The sequence below is a fragment of the Aulonocara sp. 'chitande type north' Nkhata Bay genome, linkage group LG23 (assembly GCF_057382095.1).
Source record: "Aulonocara sp. 'chitande type north' Nkhata Bay isolate Kocher_YH1m ecotype deep benthic linkage group LG23, A_spYH_male_GT1.1, whole genome shotgun sequence".
In the NCBI taxonomy this organism is placed as follows: domain Eukaryota; kingdom Metazoa; phylum Chordata; class Actinopteri; order Cichliformes; family Cichlidae; genus Aulonocara; species Aulonocara sp. 'chitande type north' Nkhata Bay.
The window spans coordinates 40123893-40144691 of NC_141365.1; the positions used below are offsets into that span (position 1 = coordinate 40123893).

Below are 20799 nucleotides of genomic sequence, written 5' to 3' on the forward strand. Positions count from 1 at the left end.
TGCCCATGTCCCTTTTTCAGGCTGTGCCCGGCCGCCCTCGGGCACCCTTCCCAGGCCTGGCTCCAGGGCAGGCCCCTGGTAACCCTGTCCCAGGCAGGGTGAACTGTTCCCTGGATCTTTCACTCATAGGGGTCTGAACCTGAGTCTGAACTCCTCACCCTCAGAGATGGGGTGAGGAGTTCAGCCATCCGAGAGCGGCTCAGAGTAGAGCCGCTGCTCCTTCACATCGAAAGGAGCAGTTGTGTTTTTGGGTTTTTTTTTTTTGTTTTTTTTTTATGTAGATGTAAGGAGGCTTCTGTTTTTACTCGTGTGATCGAGCCGTTAGCTTGCTCTAAATTACGAGCTACAGTTGACAAGCTAAGTGTGTCCAGTGTTGGATGATTTGTTTGTTTTTTGGGTTGAACTGATTTAATGCAAGTTTGGTCAGCTGACTTAGGTGCATGAGATTAGCTCTCTTGTTAGCTCTCTCTCTAGCTCTCTCTCTCTTGTTCATAGCATTCCCAAAGTGTTTTCATTTATTTAATAAAATATCAGTATTTGGTGTCCAGGACTGCAAAGTCTTGTTTGATGTGTACAGTAATACTGTTGCTCGGGTTGTCATTAGCATTGTCCATTGTTATTTGGTCTTTTTCTCACTCACACTCCTAACATTCTGGTGTGTACGGCATCAGCAACCCAAACATTAGCTGCCAGCCTATCCTGACGTGGCTTTATTCTATTCCAAAAGCATGATTGGCTCGGCTCGGTTCAGCGCTGTTCTTATTGCCATTGGCCTTTCCAGATGTCTGCCAAAACAAGGATGGACTTAGTTCTATTGACTTTATATTGACCATGCCTGATTGTTATCATTTTATCTGGTTTCCAGCCCTAATGTACATATGCAGTAAATGTAAGGGCTAAAGACCTCCGGCAGATGCGGAGCTCAGAGTCGGCGGCCTCTGTACTCCCACAGGCCGGAGAGATCTCTACGAGATATACTGCAAAAGCTTTCTTCTGCAGCAAGCTGAAATCCTAACATGATATTTATCTGCAGAAGAGATTTTGGAAGCTGACGTCAGCCATGCTGTGACTTTGTAAAGTTCTTACACCACGCTTCTTTTCTTTGCGGATGTGGATGTTTGCATGCGACACACAGAATTGAGCCGGTGTTATTTTTGTATTCCCTCCAGGCTGTTCGGTGCTACGATTCACTCATCCTTAAGGCAGAGGGCAAAGTGGACCCTGAGTTATTCTGCCAGCTGGGCCACTTCAACCTCCTCTTGGAGGATTATCCGAAAGGTGAGTCATCTCTTCACCTGCACTCAAGTGGGTTATACGCTCTTTGTTTTTTTTCCTGCCACTGTTTTGGTCGAATAAATGATTTCTATTTCAGCTGTCATGCCTTTTGAGTACGTTTCACATTTTTAAGCACAGTAGTTATTGTTCCTCTAAGAACAAACCTCTACAGCTTGCTGCTTGGTCATTTCCTCTCGTAAATCTTTGTTTGCATCTCCTTACAGCATTATCAGCATACCAGAGGTACTACAGTTTACAGTCAGACTACTGGAAGGTAAGACACGCAGGCCTACACGTTCACTTTCCCTTATTGTTTGTGATATTCTCACCTTCTTTCACTCTCACTCTAACACACACACACACACACATTTCCCACACATATACCGGAAGCACGTTTGGTCTCAGCTGGGTTAGATGTTGGCGTAAGATGCGGTTTCAGGTTTCATGTCAGTCATTTTCACTGTTTCCTGCAAAGTTGACACTTGGCGGTGAGCCTAAATTCTAGTTTTGTTTTTTGTTTTTGTTCTTTTTTATCAAATTCTATCAGGTGCTGCAGTGTTATATAATCAGTTAGCCACCAGTTTCTTTTTTCACCCCACTGACGTCTGATTTATTCTGTCCATTTTAGTAGCACATTAGCAAATCTTCACATAAGTTTAGTACCTTTTGGGTTGCTGTAATTTGGTAGGTTGATTTGCTATAGTTAAAAAAAAAACCAAAACACTGCATTGTTTGGTAGCTAAATAATTGCTCACCTTTCTGTCTTTACTCCCAGAATGCCGCCTTTCTGTATGGCCTTGGAATGGTCTACTTCCACTATAATGCCTTTCAGTGGTGAGTGGCAACTTCTTTTTTTCATTATTATGAATATTATTTCTTCATTTGGATAGACACAGGGAGAGTCTGCTGAGATCATTATTATTTATGTAATAAATGCACTGTGAATCTCTTCTGGGGCTGTTCTGGATTAAAGAGAAAATCACATCGGGCTGTGGCAGAATGGTGGTAGATGGGGAAAATGTTACAATGTCACACTACATTATGCTGAGCATAAGTGGATGGATATCAGCTAAACAAGAAAAAATACTGTTGTTTCTTAATGTTTGCCTTTAAAAAAAAATTTACACTTTTTAAAAACAGATTTCATGTGGCTTATTGGACTAGTAGGCTGATAAGATACAGTAGTTACCTTGATGGTAGGTTTTGTTGTTTGCTATTGTGGGTGATATAACCTCAAAATTATGTCAAAATATTTCAAGGCAATTTGCAATAATCATATTTATTAAAAAAAAGCAAAAAGAAAATGAAGAACTAAACGAGGTTTCACAGGTGATTGTAGCTTGCGGGCAGCAGTTTTTATTAGTGCAAATAAAAAAAGAGGGGTGTTTTCCATCTTTGTTTTATAGTGAGCTGAACTTGTTAACACTAGATTCAGGCAGCAGCTTCAGAGTGCAGTAGATATCGGTCAAGCTGCGTTCATTTGCACATAAGTACATATGTAAACCAAAATAGTCACCATCAAAATAAAAGCAACAAAGTTTTTGTGATTTTGAGGATAAATCGCAAAAACCAGTAATCCATTCTCTGTTGGGGAGTTTATCAAAGTGTGTTTGGTGCCTGATGTAAACTTATTTACATTTGAATCCTAATTTCCCATTGCCCGCATGTGGGCCGTTCAGGGACCCGTTAGATGAGACAATCAATGCCATTTTCATGCCTAGATTATGGATATGCTTGTTAGCTGGATTTAGATAAAGAATGGTTTGCACCAATTTGTGAATCTATCAGCTACTCTGCTAACTCAGCCTCTGTGGACAATTTGTAAGTGTTTTAGGACATTTGAGGGGTGTACCACGAAGCCAGGTTAACGGGTTGACAAGCTGGGTTGAGCTTAAAGTCTGGGTTTTCTGAGTGAATAGTCATGTGATGCGTGGAACGTGCCTTTTTACATGAGCACACACAGAGCCTATAGCAGACAGCCTCGCTTAACAGAGGAAGCCGATAACCACCTCATGATAACGGCATCATAAAACAACATCACCAGACAGCAGCCACTGCTTTTAAGATGTATCTCAGGAAATAAATCCCTCCTTTGTTCTCCACATGGACTGTTGACCTGCATGAAGCCGAAGAATGCCCATATGTGATTGGTCACTTAGTAATACTCTGTCTACAAGCAGGCTACAAATACTGCTCAAAAGTGATCCAATCCACCGACTGCTCATTTATTAAACCCACACCAAATCCGTGAAGTCTTTGGCAGCAGCACACCTATGATCAGTGTCAAGTATTTGAGCAATTTCAAATATTAAAATTAAAAATATTGGTGTGCTCTACTGATGCAAGACAGAAGTTGCATGCCTCAGAAGATGGCACTTTCAAACAGCAACAACGGTGAGCGCAACGATTCAAGGGAGTTATCCAAAGAAGCGTGCCTCTGTGATTACACAGCTCAGTTGTAGTCTGTATATGTTTACCAGCTGAAAATCTGCCTTTGATGGTGAGCTGTCCTATCTTGTTTCCATAGCAACGCCACGGCCAGCAAGAGAGACTCTGTTCTGGCTGAGTTGCCAATAAGAATCAGCTAAATTAGATTCTTCGAGATGCAGACATCAGCAAATCCAGCTGTTACCAGCTGCAGGCAAATTCCACTGAGGCGTTGTTTTCAACACGTGATTGTTTTCAGAGACATTTTTCAGATGTCAGGACATTTTTACCACTTGCTTCTTTTGTTGTTTCCAGTGGTACATCTAATGCACGTTTATCTACCATTTGAATTTATTTACCATCACAAATCATCATTATCTGACTCTCACTGGTGCCATTGAATGAAGCGGCCAGTTGAGAGCTGGAGAGCTAACTCAGAGATAATGGTCTTCTTGCACAGATCTGCATCTGCTCTGTTTACAGCCACTTTGGGCGGTTCTGTGAAGGGAGTAGTATGGTCTGTTGTAAGAAATCTTCAGTCTTTGGTCGGTTTTCTATTTGAAACGGTCTTTACTGCTTATTGAAGAGGACTCAGGGTGCTTTATATTGTAAGGTAGAGAGCCTACAATAGTAGAGAGAGAATCTGAACACTCAGGTGACCCCCATGAGCAAGCACTTGGTGACAGTGGGAAGGAAAAACTCCCTATAAACAGGAAGAAACCTCTGACAGAACCAGGAGATGAGACAAAGACGCACTGTGGAAGTGGTGAATGTGTGATGATGTAACCTGCGGCGCACGAAACGACCAATGTGGCGGGTATTGTGGCGGCTTAAAGGGTGTCCACACAGGAAGTAATGTGTCATTTAGGTCGCAAGCTGACATACTATTCGCATAGAAATGACTAATGAATTTGTTGATCATGAAATGTCATTTAACACATTTCCGGTCAGTTTGGAGCTAGATAGAAACCCTCAAAAAGCGTTAAATAAAAGCTTAGATTGCTTAAACTTTTTATTGTGTGTAACAAACAGGGTGCGTTCTCAGTTTCCAGGGAAGAAGCATCTTTAGTGTTGAGTAGAAGATGGCACGCCGGCAGCATGACTGGAACAAGCAGCTGCTGTCGGAGATCAGCTTTTGCTAATACCTCGAGTTTTTCTCTGAATCTAAATGTTTCTATTAATCACCCTTCTCTTTTTTTCTCCCCCTCCCCGCCCACCACCGCTTCCTTTTAATTCTCCCACAGGGCGATCAAAGCATTCCAGGAGGTGCTGTACATTGACCCGGGGTTCTCCCGGGCTAAGGAGATCCACCTGCGCCTAGGTCTCATGTTCAAGGTCAACACAGACTACGAGTCAAGCCTAAAGGTACGTGCAGCTTAAAGAGTCGCGCATCACTCTTGAACGAATCCCGAGAACCGGCGATGAAGCGAACAAAAGCAAAGGTGGATTTTGTCAACAGCAGCGGTTTCACACTTCAAGCTGACCTTGAAGCGTGAAACGAGCGAGCAGAGCACGACACAAAAAGGATGGGAGCTCCCATTCAGTGCCTGAATAAGCTGGCAGCTAGTGACAAATATAAGAGTGAATAAGTGATTGATTCTGTCTACTCATTTCTCTCTTACAGCATTTTCAGCTGGCTTTGATTGACTCCAACCCCTGCACTTTGTCCAAAGCTGAAAGTAAGCACCTTTTCTATTTATTTGAGTGTTATGTTATTAATTGTATCTAACCGCTTTTGTGAATATGCATCATTACTTTTTATTCTTTCAGCTCTCCCCTCCATCTTTTCTCCTTTCACCATCCTTCTGTACGCAGCGTTAGACCGGTGGTTTCGCTTCAGTCTACTTAGAGCACTGGAATTATTTGATATGCTGCTCCCATCTCATCTCGCCCGCCGTGCTACCTGTTACCTTGGTGATAGCAATATCCATTTTTGCCCAGGCTCCCGCTGTTTGCCTTTGCTTCTTTGTGTCCCCCCTCACTGCTTTTCTAACTCGCTCACATACGTAGCAAGGGCAGCCCCCATCTTACTCCCCACCCCCCTCCCTCTCTCTTTCTCTCGCTTGTTCGTGCTCTCTCTCTCCCTCCTCTCCACTCTCTCTCTCCCTCTCCATCTGCTGAGAGTCACTCAGGCAGCTTAGATCAGACACTGCAGCGCTCCAGACAAAGGAAGGTGCTGCCAGGAGCACAGCTTACCTACCTGCTCTGTTCATGTAGACTGGGCCAGCCTCGGGTTTCTGACACCTCTTTTTTATTGACAGCTCAGCACTACTTTCCAAAGACTTTTGGAAACACACTGAGGAGGGACTCAGTTTTTCTTGAAATGTTGAGTAACCTCTAACACGCTTGTGTTCTTGTCTCTCTCTCTCTTTTTTTTTTTTTGTAGTTCAGTTCCACATTGCTCATCTGTATGAGATTCAGGTAAGTGTTTGATGCTTGATTCGACCTGCACTTGAGCTCTGCTTGCTCTCAAGGGTACAAGACTAGATTTGCCCCCACCCCCCCATCTATGCTGAGTAATTGAGAAGGAGGGGGGGGTGTAAGTGCTGCATGTCGATTGAATGTGGAACAGCGAGGCGAATAGCTTTGACTTAGCGGTGTAAAAAAATAGCAGGGCGTCTGAATGCCGGGGATTGCCCTGTTTCCTATTTTCTCTTTTCTTTTTCTTTTTAAATTTGAACTACGTGCTGACAAATTGAGGACGGAGCAGGGTGCTTGAGTGGGTGGCGCGCGGGAGGGGATAGGAGATTACTCTCGGCCGATCGACAGGGTTGCCACGGAAACAAGAAAGTCTGTCTCCCCCTCTTTTGTATGCTGGTGGTCTCCCTCTCTCTGTCTTTATGTGGGTTTCATTGGCGAGGTACAGTAGCTCTCGGCAGCTCAGGGATGCGTTTATCTTTTTTTTTTTTTTTCTTTTTTTTTTTTAATTATTTATTTTATTGTATTTTATTTTTTTTAATCGTGCTGTGTCAGAACACGCCGCTGCAGTGAAAGACCCCCGGCTAAATTAAGAAGGGTGGGAAGTGCAGTCAGCATGATTACTACATTCCTGTCTCCTGCTGCAGGTTAACAGAGATGGAAAGATGGCCAAAATAGCAACTATAAAAAAAACTATAACTATAAACTAAAAGCTATAGGTCTACACTATTGTTGGTTTTTGTTTTGTGTTTTTTTTTTCTACTTTTTTAATCCTTGTTACATTTCCTCTTATCCTTTTCCCATATCCAGAAGAAATACCGGGCTTCCAAGGAGGCTTACGAGAGCCTTCTGCAGACAGAGGATCTTCCTGCGCAGGTGAAGGCCACTACCCTGCAGCAGTTAGGTAAGGTTTTCTAAGGATATATCATAGTTTTGATATTTCTTAAAAACAAACACACAGTTGGGTAATTGGATATATTCCCAGGCTGGATGCATCACACGGTGGAGCAGCTCGGGGACAGAGGAAGCAGGGACAGCTATGCCATCCAGTGTCTGCAGAAGTCTCTGGAGGCCGACCCTAACTCTGGACAGTCCTGGTACTTCCTTGGCAGGTATGCTGCACACTGGAAAAACAGCCTACAGAGGATTGTAGCGTTTGATACTAGTGTGCTCCTTACCTCTGCTTTCCTGAAATAAAGCAATAAAATAATGGATTGTGAGGCTCTAAAAGCAGTGTGTGGGCTGTTTGTGTGTCCTGGACAGCTGAGCTGGACAAGCCCCAATTCCTTTCTGATTAGCTATTAGGTCTATGCATTAGTGGCTAATGCTGCTGGCTAGCTGCTCCTAGGCATGTATTTCCAGCTCCATATTTTTATTTTTCAACTTCATTAGAGTGGCTTTGCATGATTAGCAGTTAAAAATAACCCCCATTAACTTTGGGCTCCTTGTTCATACTCTGTCTGAAACAAGCAGTTCTAGCTCACTTTACTCTCCTTTTAAGCTACTTTTAATCTAATTGGCTCCCCCCTCGCAGACTGAAGAGCTTCCTTCTTTCCACTTCTTTTATTTTTCTCTTTTTGTTTTGTTTGTTTGTTGGTGACCACACACTACTCCACTGAGAATTTAGATTCCAGTTCAGCATCTATGCATGCACCCCGGGCAGCAGACTTGAAGCGAACGTCAGGACTAGAACAGGAGTAGCTACTTAAGAATTGGGTTTTCAGCTGTCAGTGTCCTCAGTGGAATAAAATCAAGGCTTAAGAAAAAGCATGGGAATTTGGGCTGTGTTGTAAAAGGTTTATTGAAGGTGAAATTTAAATCCATAGCTTGGCAATATCAGCACTGTGTTCTCTTTGGTGGTTGATCAGGGAGGTACATTCTTTTGGCGCATCATTTTGTGTATTGGTTGTCACTTTTTGGCCGAAAGCAGATTAGTAATGGAGGTGAGGAGAATCAGAAATTGCCACCACCACTTTACACAGAGGGCTTCATTTTCCGATCCTCCTCATGTTTTAATTTCCTTAATGACTCTGTGGGTGAGCCTTCTCTATTGCCATTGTCTAGTTGATTGAAAGTATTTGTTCTGTTATGGATCTGGTAACACCAGGTGTCAGCTGGTGTTACCCTTTAAGCATGTCAAAGGGTGGAATTTGTAAAGAGGAATGTATTTTTGGAATATTATTTCCATATCGTGACAGCCTTTGTCTTTCCACAGGTGCTACTCCAGTATTGGGAAAGTCCAGGATGCCTTCATGTCTTATCGGCAATCCATAGACAAATCAGAGGCCAATGCAGACACCTGGTGCTCAATAGGGTAACTTTTGTATTTAAAAGTAATCTATTACTTGTTTTCACAAAGAAAAATATTTAAAACCATTTTTTTCTGCATCATCATTATAATTTTTCTTCCCCCTTCTATCGTCATCCTCCCCTCCCTCTTCCCCCCTCTGCCCCTGTCCTCAGGGTGTTGTACCAGCAGCAGAACCAGCCCATGGACGCTCTGCAGGCGTACATCTGCGCCGTGCAGCTGGACCACAGCCACGCCGCTGCCTGGATGGACCTGGGCACGCTGTACGAGTCCTGCAACCAGCCGCACGACGCCATCAAGTGCTACATCAATGCCACTCGCAGCAAGGGCTGCACCAACACTGTTGCGCTAACCCACCGCATCAAATGCCTGCAGGTGGGTGGTGAGGAGGATATCATAGAAGAAGCAACCATGCAAAGGCTGTTTGGATGGGTATATGGCGTCAGCTGGATTATTTTGTTTGAAGAAAATTTAACAGAAGTGCAAAGATATTTGTCTAACAGCAACAGTGAGGTTTTCATAAACGGTTTTTCCCCAGGTTAGGCAGTCGAGTAGCTTTAATTGTAGCATGTTGAGATGAGAACGCTTACTGAAACTGCTGGTTGCGATTTCCTTCTTACAATTGCAGGATAAAGTTAGCGTTTTTACATTTTAGGGTCAAATCTGTGTTTCTGCATTGTGACATAAATATGATTTGATTTTCACACAATGCCTTTAAAGCAGATAAGCACATCCCAGTTTGCATATCTGTGAGGGGAGGGTGTCAAGTAACCTCGTGATTTCAGTCAGTGAGGTGGCAGTCAGGTGAGGTGGGGTGGCCTGATTTTATTTTCAAAACAGGAATCTGATCTTTACAACACGTCTTTGAGGAAGACAACTGTTGCACGAGGAACCAAGTTTTCTGAGAACCTTGCAAAAAGAGCTGTGGATGTTCAGCAGGCCAGAGGAGATTACATAACCATCTGAGAAGAGTTTAGATTCGACTGATCTGCAGTCAGACTGCTGTTGCCAGTAAAGAAGAGTTATCCTCTATACTTCATAGTGTGGTTCCTGTGCAACCTGAATTATGTTCCCAGACTAACTTCTAAACAGGTTGAGCCTCCCATATTGGCTCATGTTCCTGAGTCCACTAACAGCAGAGCGCTGATTAACAGTAATATTAATGGCTGGCCTACAAGGAGAAAGCCACCGCTCTCCATAAAGCATACTGCTACCCATATGCAGTTTACTGATGATCACATGGGTGAGCCAGACAGCTGCTGGAACAATGTTTTGTGGACATAGGAGACTAAAATAAATTGTTTTGGTCAAAGAAAGGGAAACGGTGCATAAGACAGTGTGAAGCACAGCGGTGGTAGTATCATGATTTGATTCTGTTGTGATGTATATCGGCCAAGATGGCTTGTTCTTCCTGACACATCCATCCCATTTATCCAAGCTTGGGGCCGGCTTGTGACCTCCTGAGGCTGGGTTTGTCTTCCTGTCTTATGCAAAGTCAAATAGAAATGCTGTAGAAGGGCCTGAGGAAGCTCACCAGCATCTTGATTACATTCTTTTTAATGAAATAGTTTAAATTTCCTCCAAGCTAAGCCAGACTGATCAAAAGGCGAAACCGTTAGCTGCAGTTATTGCTGTAAAAGTGGCTCACAGGCTGTTAAGAGCTAAGGCTCAGTGTTTCCCTCCTCACAGATATGCAATACTGGATCATCTGTATCGAGAAATGAATGGATGTCCAAGTTGAATGTTTTCACTTTTAAGGTATTTATGTGGAAATGAGGAGAATCTTTTTCCTGTAATTGTAAGTGCTCTGTGAATAAGCATCATTGGGCTTTATGTTTTTTTTCAACCAATCAAAAGACGTGTAACCTACTTTATCCCTGATTGAAGTTTGCTTTAATTTGTTGGAGCTGCTCTGGGGTTCACCGGAGTTGTTTGGCGTGGCTCATGCAGATAACGGGCAGAAAACAGTGCAGTGAACGCCACAGACACAAAATGATACCAGTGCAGGCTTCGTAGTAGGCTCCCTTTAGCATTAGTAGCCTCTCCCTTTTTCTGAACCTTCCTAATCCTAAAACTCCCTTGCACTTGGATAGCAACGCATGTGGTTTCTAAAGGGCTCTTCTCCAGTACCTTAATCTTCTTCTCTGCCTTTTGCTGTTCTTTACCATCCCTTTGAGGTTTAAATGAAATCATTCCTAAGGGATGCGATTAGACAAGCACAACAGAGACTTCGGAGGTCAAAGAATAAACCTGCTACACCCTTTGAGAAATAATTAGGTCTCCTTTTTACGGATTTCGAGAACGATTGGCGCTAACGACAGCTGATGTTAGCTGAGCGAAGTGGCCCTCAGCCCTCCCGCAGATTTAAAACCTGGGCGACCCCACATCTCATGCGTTAATTTATTCATCTATGCTGTCATTTTTTCCTTTACATATGCATGAAGGAATGTTACATTACCACCCAGTTTACTATAGCATAATTTCATGGCATTAAGACAAGCTCCACTGGCTTGTTTTAATGGACACTGTGACTGTGTTTGGGATCACTGTTGCTGAATGTACCTCCTCATGTTGTTAATGACATGACTGTAGGGTTGAGTTAGCCAGACCAGTGCAAGTTGGCATAATCACTGTCAGATTCTCAACTTGGCTTCACTTGTTGTTTTATTTATTTATTTATTTTTAACCTCTGCCAACTTACCATTGCTAATCATTTCTTTGTTTTGAGGTCATCGTTTTCAAAAAAAAAAGAAAAAGCCTTGTATTTTATTATTTTTTTTATTTTTATTTTTTTCACGTCGTTCTCCATTCCCCTAGGCTCAGTTGAGTAACCCCCAGCTCAGTAGCCTACAGAGTAAAAGTAAAATGCTCCCTCTTATTGAGGAGGCATGGAGTCTGCCAATCCCAGCTGAGCTAACCTCCAGGCAGGGAGGCCTGAGCAGTGCACCACAGCAGGTGAGAGACCAGATAGAGCAACTTACCCCACCCACTCCTCCTTCCTCCCCTCTTCTTGCCTCCCCCCGCCTCCTACCTCCCCTCCCTTCCTCTGAGTCCAAACTCAGACACTTAGGCTCTCGAAACACACACGCACACACCCGCAGGGCAGCACACACGCATGCACTGTCGTACATAACGATGGGTAACGCTTGAGCTCAATAACAAGGCGACCCCTCAAAATAAAAATGCCTTTATTTCTCTGCTGCCCTCACGATTGGAGACCTCGACTGCATTCCGAGTCTTCTTTTGTCGCAGCTTATCGCAATTGGCTACTGCTAGAAGCTCACGGGGTCACGGCCGCTTCACAGCAAAACCGAGCCAAGTGCTATCCATCCGCTGCACTCCCTTCTCCTTTTTTTCTTTTTTCTTTTCTTTGTTTTTTTTGGCCTCCAGCAGTCACATGGCTTCACCCATCACACTCAGTTTGATTCAAAAACCGAAAAAATCCGATAAATGATTTTTTTTCTCATTATTTTTCCTTTTCGATTTCTTCTTTTAATCCTTTTTTTCCTAAATCTAACCTGGTATTCGGGATTACACCCCACCCCTAGTCTCCTCCACCCCCCCTCCCTCGTCATGATCAGATTAAAGGGCTCTAATTAAAAGTAAAGTGGCTGTGTTTCTACTTCTCACACACACTTTGCCTCTTTCTTTTTTGTTTGATGCGTTCTCTTTTTTTGTTTTGTTTTTTCCCTGGTGGGGGCTTTTCTTCACCCTGCCTCGGTGTGATCGGTGAGGTCGTGCTGCCGTAGACTGTCCCCAGGCTTCCTATTGGCTCTGTTCGTCTTCCTCCTCCCCACCCGCCTCCCTTTCCTCCCCTTCCCTCTTCATTAGCTGACCTAGGCACCTTGCAGTGTTTCACCTCCACTTCATTTAAACACGTCGGTCATGCAGTAGATAGCCGTAGCTCTGCTATGTCCGTGTTTGCGTGTGGTCGTCGTTGTCGGAATGTGTTGATCTCTTAGCAGCCGACGTGGCGACACTCGACTCGAGCGCGAATGAATTTGTTCGAAATTCTTCAGATGAGCCGATTTCATTGGGTCAGGTGTGACTTTATAGCCTGACACTCAGTAATAGTGATGATAATGATATTAATAATAAACCGAAGCTGCGTTTTTGTCATCTGGCTTTGTTTTTAACGCAGCACGCTAAAACGATGGCTTGTTCCGCAGGCCGTACAGTCACATCTGGCTCATGAGCTTTCTCCAAACTAATATTAAAGGCTGTCAGTGTGTGAATGCTTTGTAACCTTTGGCTTCCAAGGTCGAGTTATGCCACTGTGTCCCTAAACAGCTGCTACTGCCTTGCAATGTCTCGCCAAACTTGGGAACATACTAAGTCTTTCCCATGAGGACAGTTGGAGCGCTGTAGATGCTGTTTGGTTGTAGCCTCTGTACGTGTTTTCCCAGCTTTCCTTTAAACAGGAAAGATAACCTGGAGGGTGTTGCTGTGATTTGACGCAACGCCTTTAGACACACAGGAATGTTTTGTTTTTTTTGTTTTGTTTTGTTTTTTTGCTTTCTGTCATTGAAGCTTTAACGCAGAATCACATTATTGCTCTCCCTTGTTTCTCTCTTTCCACAATCCCCATCTCCATGTCTCCATAACCACCTCTTTCCCTCTTCCTGTTCTTCCTGTTCCTCACGTACCCTTAACTTTTTTTCTTTTTCCACCATCTTCTTTCATGACTTTCTTTTCGTCTGGCTCTGCTCCAATCCTCTTTGTTTTACCCATCCATTTATATATCTTTTTTTTTTCTTCTCCTTTGATTTGTTTCCCTTTTGCCTGCGCCTCTCCCTCCATTATCCCCCTCCCCACAGGCTTGTAAGCCCAATCACAGTGCAGAGGGCGGGGGCTCGGGTCAGTCTCTGCCTCCTCACGTGGGCTCGCTTGGCCAAGCGGACGACCAGTCCTGCCCAGCCAAGAGGAGGAAAGCCTCCGGTCCTGCCAAGGTAAATATGGCAGTTGTTTCCCTCGTAGTAAGCAGAGTTTACTCAGAACTGAACTGGGGTGGCAGAGGCGGTAATTCCAGTTTCATTCACCTTAATACAGCTTCTTTTTGTTTTTTCACCTCAGGGTGATTCATGGGCCAGTAATCCAGCACAGCCAGTCCCCAACTGGTACCTCTCACCACAGAAATTACAGGTTAGCAACATTTTCATCTATTTATCTTAAAAAAAAAGGTCATCATTATTTTTAGGTGTCACATGGTTCTCACTCTTTCTGTCTGTCTTCAGATGTTGGAACAGTTACGGAGTAATCGGGCCAACTTGAAGCCGCCGCAGCTCCAGATGTTGGAGCAGCTGGAGGCTCAGCTCGCCATAATGCAGCAGCACCAGCACCAGGTATTGAACAACTTCTAGCATATTCAAAGTGATGAACAGCATCGCTTTTCCCTTTTTGTCTTGAATTTATCCTATTAGTTTACAAGAACGCTGCAGAATAAACGTGAGAAATTCACAGCGAGGGTCGGGTGAATGTTTTGGGTTTAGATCAGCACTGACTCTGGTGCTTCTATAAACACGGTAGTTAAAGGCTTTAAACTGTGATGGCAGAGTAAATAAACTCGCTAATCCAGAGTGGGTAAACACTGCCTGATCTCCAGCCCCACAGCATTATTCTTAAATCACTCTAACGGTGAGCTGTGGCATGTTGAGGCATTAACCCGTCGCATCTTGTGCCAAACCACGCATCAGTGGTGGAAGGTTTCAACACTCAGAGGTGAATGTTTTTGTTTGTTTTTGTTTTTGTTTTCTCCTGGCTGCTTCCATGTTTGTCTCAGCTCACCCGTCTGGTTTTTCAGATGTGATAAATCACTCGCCGGCGATTATGATTGACAGTTTCAAAGTATTGTTTTATTTTTCTTTCACAGATGAGACAGAGCGCCTCAGGAGGTCAGGTGCGCCCATCTCTCCCCAACGGCCCCACTACCAACTCCCTCCCCTCCCCCAACCCCAGCCTGCACCCCATGCGGCCCCACCTGGGACCCCACCGGCCACAGTGTCCGCCTCAGCCACTGGCCAACGGGCCCGTGGGCTCCGCGCCGCACGGACACTTGGACCCGCTCCCCGCGGGTGACAGTAGTAACAGTAGTAGTAATAGTAGTAGTAGTAGTAGTAATAATAATCAGCCAGGGCCCGCGCCCACAGGACCCAACGGAGACGTGCCTTACCTGCAACCTGCCGGCAGCGGCGGTGCAGCACTGCTACCTCACACCTGCACAAACACGCAAACACAGGACGCCATGCCGCGCCAGGCCCTGCACCTAAACTCCTCTCAGGTGAGACGCCTCACTGATGGGCTTTGTTCTCTTTTGTTTTTTATTCCAGCGCTGGTGACGGTGCCTGCTCTGCTCTCAGCTGCCGTGTTAAGTAATAGATAAAAGCGTGATTTAATCCACAGAGCTACGTTCATAAAAGCTGTCAGAAACCATTGACATTACTTACATTTTTATTCATTTTAATTTGTATTTTTATTGAATTCATTTTTTCTACGTCTGTTTTCTATTATTATTTTATACACATGTGACTGTGCATCCACATGGGCACATTTCTGGCTCTGACACAGAGCCTGTATAAAAGCCCAGCTTACACATCATAATTACAGCCACACGTGTCCATGGTTACTGCCTACGAGTGCACTTCCTAACAGCTGTGCTCTTTTTCCTTCAGGGGCTTCAGAAGGGGTCTGTTCCACATGGCTCCAGCAGTGAGGGGACCCTCTCTCACCCCGAGACCCCCAACTCCACCACCCTCGCGCACCCCAACAATCAGGTTGGACATTCCACTAATGCCCCGTCGCCGCGGCCTCATAACCACCTCCCATCCCCGCCCTCCCTCCCCCACTCCTCTACCTCAGGTGGAGCAGGACCCAGTGTGTCCGCTACCAAAGATGGCAACGCCACAGCCGCGTCCCTCGGCAACGGCAACTCTGTGGTCAAGACACCGTCGCCGCTGCCATCAGCTGATGGCAAAGCAGCGCAGGGGGACGGCCTAGCCAATCACATCCACTCGGATGGCGGCAAAGTGGTAGAAGGCGGCGACAAGCCGAGCCTTAGCGCAGACAATCCTAGGCTATCTGCCCTGCTGGCAGGGGGGAAGGGTCCAGAGGAGAGCGAGGGGCCGTCAGAAGGGACTGCGCCTGCGGCATCCACCACCTCGGATCCCCACAAGAAAATCAACAACATCCACCCGGCCGTCCTGCCCTCCACCCCCCACGCACAGGGCAGCTCAGCTGCCTCCTCGCCCATCTCTGCCATATCCACCGCCACACCTTCGCCCAAATCCTCAGAGCACACCCAGGCATGTGGCCACAGTCCTGCTGGCACCGCAGCCACTGCACCCGCCGTCAACGGCAACAGCAAAGGAGGTATTTCCGAGGACTCCCAGAGCCCGCTGAAGGCTGAGCCGCCTGCCGTCACCAGTCTCAAAGCTACGCCTCCGCACGGACACAGCTCCTCCTCGTCGTCATCGTCGTCTTCAATATCCATCTACCCCAGCTCCACAGACGTGCTGAAGGCCTGCAGGTGAGAAGCCTCATTGTTTTTCTTTCACATTATGGAGTCTTGCGGATGCACTCAGACAGCACGCTTCTTTCCTCTCGTCAGGAACGATCGCATTGGCGTTGTTGTTGTTGTTTTTTGGCGCATGCACAAAGAACACGCAGTCAGGCTGCGACAGGGGCTTTAAGTGCATTAGCAAAACACCAGTTTTCTGGCATCTTACAAACTGAGAGTGACTTAGAGCTGAGTATGTTCTGGCAAGAACAGCACTGAGTTAAGTGTGTTTGAGGTACTAATGGAAATGTGCAGCTGCTCCCGTGTAAATGAGAGAAAATGCGTGTGCCTCACTCAGCTAATTTAGTGCTGAAATGTAGCGTTTAAGGGTTTTCAATTATGTAACCTAATGTTTGGAACATGTCTGGAATGTTCTCCAAAGTCGTAGCAAAGTTTAAGACCATTTTTTTATTTGCTGCCTGTGCAGAATGAGAGCAGGATGGCCGGGCTGTGTGGGTTGTTTTGAGCATGTCTCCTCCCTGTGGAATTACAGTGTAACTGCAGTACTAACAGCAAATTATTATGTAACTGTCAACAACACCGAAGAAGGCTACTGGGCAGTCTTGTTGCCATGCAGATATTATTCAGTTAAACGGAGCCCTTCATGTGATTACAGACCTTCCATCAAGTGGAAATAAATGGTTTGAGGTTTTGTTTTTTGTTTTTTTTAGTTTACATTTTTTGTATTAAAATGTGCCATCACACCTTGCAAGGTTCTAATGATACCACTGATATTGCTGAGAAGGAATTTGAGAGAAGTGTTTGCATCACTGCTGTGGCTGAGGAGGTTTTGTGTGCTATGCATGTGCAGAAACCTGGGGAAGAACGGTCTGTCCAACAGCAGCATCCTCCTCGATAAGTGCCCCCCGCCACGCCTGCCACCTCCACCCTCACCAGCCCTGCCCAAAGACAAGCTCAACCCTCCCACACCTAGCATCTACGTGAGTATTAGCCATCAGCAAAATAAGTACATTTTAAATTTCTTCAGTTTTTAGCGCCCGAATTAAAAAAATAATTACTTTCTGTTTCCTGTGGCTGGACCAGCTGGAGAACAAGAGAGATGCTTTCTTCCCCCCGCTGCACCAGTTCTGCACAAACCCCTCCAACCCCGTCACTGTCATTCGAGGACTGGCTGGAGCTCTCAAACTGGGTAAATGGCTCCGTTACAAACGTGTGTGTGTGTGTGTGTGTGTGTGTATGTTTGCCGTCACAGAGATGATCGGAGCTTCATCTGTGTGCGGGTGTGTTTCTTCACGCAGACTTGGGTCTGTTTTCCACAAAGACGTTGGTCGAGGCCAATCCAGAGCACCTGGTGGAGGTCTGGACTCAGCTCTCCCAGCCCGCCGATGAGAACTGGGATCCGACCGGCACCAAGAAAATGTGGCGCTGTGAGAGCGCCCGCTCCCAAACCACCATCGCCAAATACGCCCAGTATCAGGCCGCCTCCTTCCAAGAGTCCCTGCGGGTCAGTTCCACTTTGCCTGTCACTTCAGAGACTGTAGAGAAAGATTCAGCTCGACTATAATCCTGAACTCACACTTTTTTGGTTTGTTTGCAGGAAGAGAATGAAAAGAAGGCACTAAAGGAGCCCTCAGACACAGAGCCAGCGTCAGCAGAGAGGTACCTATCAGCGTTCTTTAATAAAGACCCAGGTTTAATTATTTTGGCCCTGTTACAAAATCTCCAGGCTCTGATTTTTGTTCAGCTTTTCTCTGGTTTTCTGCAGAAACATAATGCAGAACATACTGAACATATTTTCTGCGAGTGATTATGGTCGTACTCTGTGTGTGGCTTATTGGGAATTCTCTGTGTGTCTTAAGTGCTGCCCGCAAAAGAAGGGGACCTTTGAAATACATCAAGTTTGGAACCAACATCGACGTGTCGGACGAACGGAAGTGAGTCTCATCTCAAAGTCTCATCTGCCTTTCATAGCTTGTCTCTCGAGAGTGTAACCCAGAAAAAACAGAGCTGCCTGTGTGAGAATCTGTTTGATTTCTTTGCTGTCCCTGAGTTAAAGTCTGAACTATTTGAGCAAATTTCAACCAAAAATAAGAGAACTGCTCATCTGAACCATGTTAAACTTGGCACTGTGGACACGTACGCAGCAGTACATCTGCCTTATTATTGTTGTTGTTATTAATACGATACTTTAAACAGTTTGAGTTAAGCACCGCTCTCGTCTCACCTGCCAGGTGGAAACAGCAGCTCCAGGAGCTCAGCAAACTCCCAGCCTTCGCTCGAGTGGTTTCCGCCGGCAACCTGCTCAGTCACGTGGGTCACACCATCATGGGTATGAACACAGTCCAGCTCTACATGAAGGTGCCTGGGAGCCGGATACCAGGTCAGCACACTAACAAGAAATTATGTCTAAAGTATTCATTTAGTTATTTATTTTTGAAGTGGTCAAAGAACATTTGTTCCCTCCCCCACCCCCCCACCCAGGTCATCAGGAACACAATAACTTCTGTGCCGTCAACATCAACATTGGACCAGGAGACTGTGAATGGTTTGCAGTACCGGAGCCCTACTGGGGAGTGATGAGCAACTTCTGTGAAAAGTAAGGAGCTCTTTATCTTTCTCCTCTCGTTCTCTCAGCTTATACGCACGCGCCTCCTAACCTCTCTTCTCAAACTCCTCCTTCCTCCAGGAACAACATCAACTTCCTGATGGGCTCGTGGTGGCCTAACCTGGAGGACTTGTACGAGGCCGACGTGCCCGTCTATCGCTTCATTCAGCGCCCGGGCGACTTGGTGTGGCTTAACACTGGCACAGTGCACTGGGTGCAGGCTATTGGCTGGTGCAATAACATCGCCTGGAACGTGGGACCTCTTACCGGTATGAAGTCATAGAGAGCATATTTTCTCTTAATAATAATAATAGTATTAGTAATAAACCTTTTTCACCCACAGTTATAGCTCAGAAGCACTGAGGTGTGATTGAAGGGTTCTGATCCACAGCCGGGTTGATTTTATTTTCGCCGCCAGAAGGAAAATCTAAAGCAGCCGTTACACTCCGCCAGAGTCCGCTGACAGAAAACGAGCAATTTTACCTCCAAAGCTGGAGTTTATGTACTCGTGTTTCTCCTATGAGATTAAAAATATAGAGGCTGGCGGCTTTGAAAACAGCTTTTAACCACTTTTAAACCCGTCGTTACCCTTGACTGAGGCAGGCCTTGTATTTCAGGCCATCTCTCTGCTAAATAATAATAATAATAATAATAATAATAATAATAATAATAATGGATACTTTATTGATCCCCATGGGGAAATTACTTGTTTTTCTCTGCATTTGACCCATTCACTCTGTGAAGCAGTGGGCAGCCCACTAAGCAGGCGCCCAGGGAGCAGTGTGTAGGGACGGTACCTTGCTCAGGGGTACCTCAGGGTAGCCGTTAAGTGGATTCGAACCGCCGACCTTCCGATCATGGGGCGACCACTTTACCTACTGAGCTATCCCGGCCCCATCGGCCAGTAAACATCTGTTACTGGAAAAGTCTCTATTTGCTCATCAGCTGGGAGCCAAAGTTGAGAAGCATTCAGAATATGAATACATTTGTGATGCTCTGACCTTTCTCCGTAATGTTTCCCTGCTGATTTTTGCCCTTTTCAGCTGATTAACGAGCTGACTGCAGCGCAGTTTTAAATCCACGTAGTCTGTGTGACTGTTTATGCTTACGCTGACTGATGAAGGGCTCCTGGCTGTCGGCATCCCGTGCGTGTCTATGTCCAATAAAGTCCAGAATGTTCTCCTAAATCTTTAAACTGCTCTTTCAGCTCACCAGTACAAGCTGGCTGTGGAGCGATACGAGTGGAATAAGCTCCAGAGCGTCAAGTCCATGGTTCCCATGGTGCACCTCTCCTGGAACATGGCGCGCAACATTAAAGTGTCCGACCACAAGCTGTTCGAGATGATCAAGTAAGTCGCGGGGGCTTCTGCGGCTTCTTTTTTTCCTTTCTTTTCCACCCATCGCTGACGCCTCTGTTCCCGTCACAGGTACTGCTTGCTGCGGACACTGAAGCAGTGCCAGTGGGTGAAGGAAGCCTTGGCGGCAGCCGGCAAGGAAACGGTGCTGAGGCCGAGGACCAGGGACGAGCCGGCCCACTACTGCACCATCTGTGAGGTCAGTGAACAACACCGGGAACATTGCAGCACCAGGGGTGTGAATTTTAACAGGATGTCACATTTTTCTGGCTTTGCAGCTTTTTCGAGTGAAAGATAATAGTCGTCGGCGCAATCGTTCCCACTCACATCCTGAATATTACTCTGCACCCTGGATTGTTAGATTAGAGAAGTTTAGTCCCTTAACTGTGTGTTTCACGTGTGAATTATAAGCATGTGGCTCAGGTAGGTAGAGCAGGTCGTCTGCTAATCAAAAGGATGATAGAAGAGGATCATACTTTCAGCTGCTTTTTTAGAAAAGCTTTCCATTAAGCGTCTTTTGTCAATTGCTGTGATAATCGCAGACAGTTGCAAGAGAAACTCAGCCTGTGGATTTAGTTTTGTAACGCGTGTTTTTGTGTGTGTGATCCACAGGTGGAAGTGTTCAACCTGCTGTTTGTGCGCCGCGAGCTCCTGTCCAAGAAGCAGTGCGTGGTCCACTGCCAGGATTGTGCCCGAAAAGGCAGCGCCGCACTGGACGACTTCGTGGTGCTGGAGCAGTACAGGATGGAGGACATGATGCAGGTCTACGACCAGTTCACATTAGTAAGTCGTTAGATTTGTCAGTGCCCCAAAGCTCATATCACTACTATTTACACACAACCGATAAGTGCCATCTTATTTGCCGATAGCTGGCCAGCAGGGCCGATATTAGCCCATA

At 45.7% G+C, this 20799-nt stretch overlaps 1 protein-coding gene across 2 annotated transcripts in view; it reads left to right on the top strand.

Annotated features, from left to right (window-relative positions):
* The window catches only part of LOC147302405 (lysine-specific demethylase 6A-like), a 35248-nt gene that overhangs the window by 12919 nt on the left and 1530 nt on the right, over positions 1 to 20799 (top strand). The window contains exons 3-29 of one of the 2 annotated variants that reach the window (XM_086283696.1): positions 1170 to 1278; positions 1500 to 1549; positions 2051 to 2109; positions 4947 to 5067; positions 5327 to 5381; positions 6089 to 6123; positions 6931 to 7024; positions 7106 to 7232; positions 8336 to 8434; positions 8584 to 8803; positions 11246 to 11383; positions 13246 to 13377; positions 13502 to 13570; positions 13663 to 13770; positions 14298 to 14705; positions 15097 to 15950; positions 16792 to 16921; positions 17025 to 17130; positions 17240 to 17445; positions 17539 to 17600; positions 17801 to 17875; positions 18173 to 18321; positions 18423 to 18537; positions 18628 to 18815; positions 19754 to 19895; positions 19974 to 20100; positions 20514 to 20684. In XM_086283696.1, coding sequence (XP_086139822.1) covers positions 1170 to 1278; positions 1500 to 1549; positions 2051 to 2109; positions 4947 to 5067; positions 5327 to 5381; positions 6089 to 6123; positions 6931 to 7024; positions 7106 to 7232; positions 8336 to 8434; positions 8584 to 8803; positions 11246 to 11383; positions 13246 to 13377; positions 13502 to 13570; positions 13663 to 13770; positions 14298 to 14705; positions 15097 to 15950; positions 16792 to 16921; positions 17025 to 17130; positions 17240 to 17445; positions 17539 to 17600; positions 17801 to 17875; positions 18173 to 18321; positions 18423 to 18537; positions 18628 to 18815; positions 19754 to 19895; positions 19974 to 20100; positions 20514 to 20684 — 4149 coding nt within the window. The remainder of the gene's footprint in view (positions 1 to 1169; positions 1279 to 1499; positions 1550 to 2050; positions 2110 to 4946; positions 5068 to 5326; positions 5382 to 6088; positions 6124 to 6930; positions 7025 to 7105; positions 7233 to 8335; positions 8435 to 8583; positions 8804 to 11245; positions 11384 to 13245; positions 13378 to 13501; positions 13571 to 13662; positions 13771 to 14297; positions 14706 to 15096; positions 15951 to 16791; positions 16922 to 17024; positions 17131 to 17239; positions 17446 to 17538; positions 17601 to 17800; positions 17876 to 18172; positions 18322 to 18422; positions 18538 to 18627; positions 18816 to 19753; positions 19896 to 19973; positions 20101 to 20513; positions 20685 to 20799) is intronic. The other variant, XM_086283697.1, reaches the window with a different exon arrangement.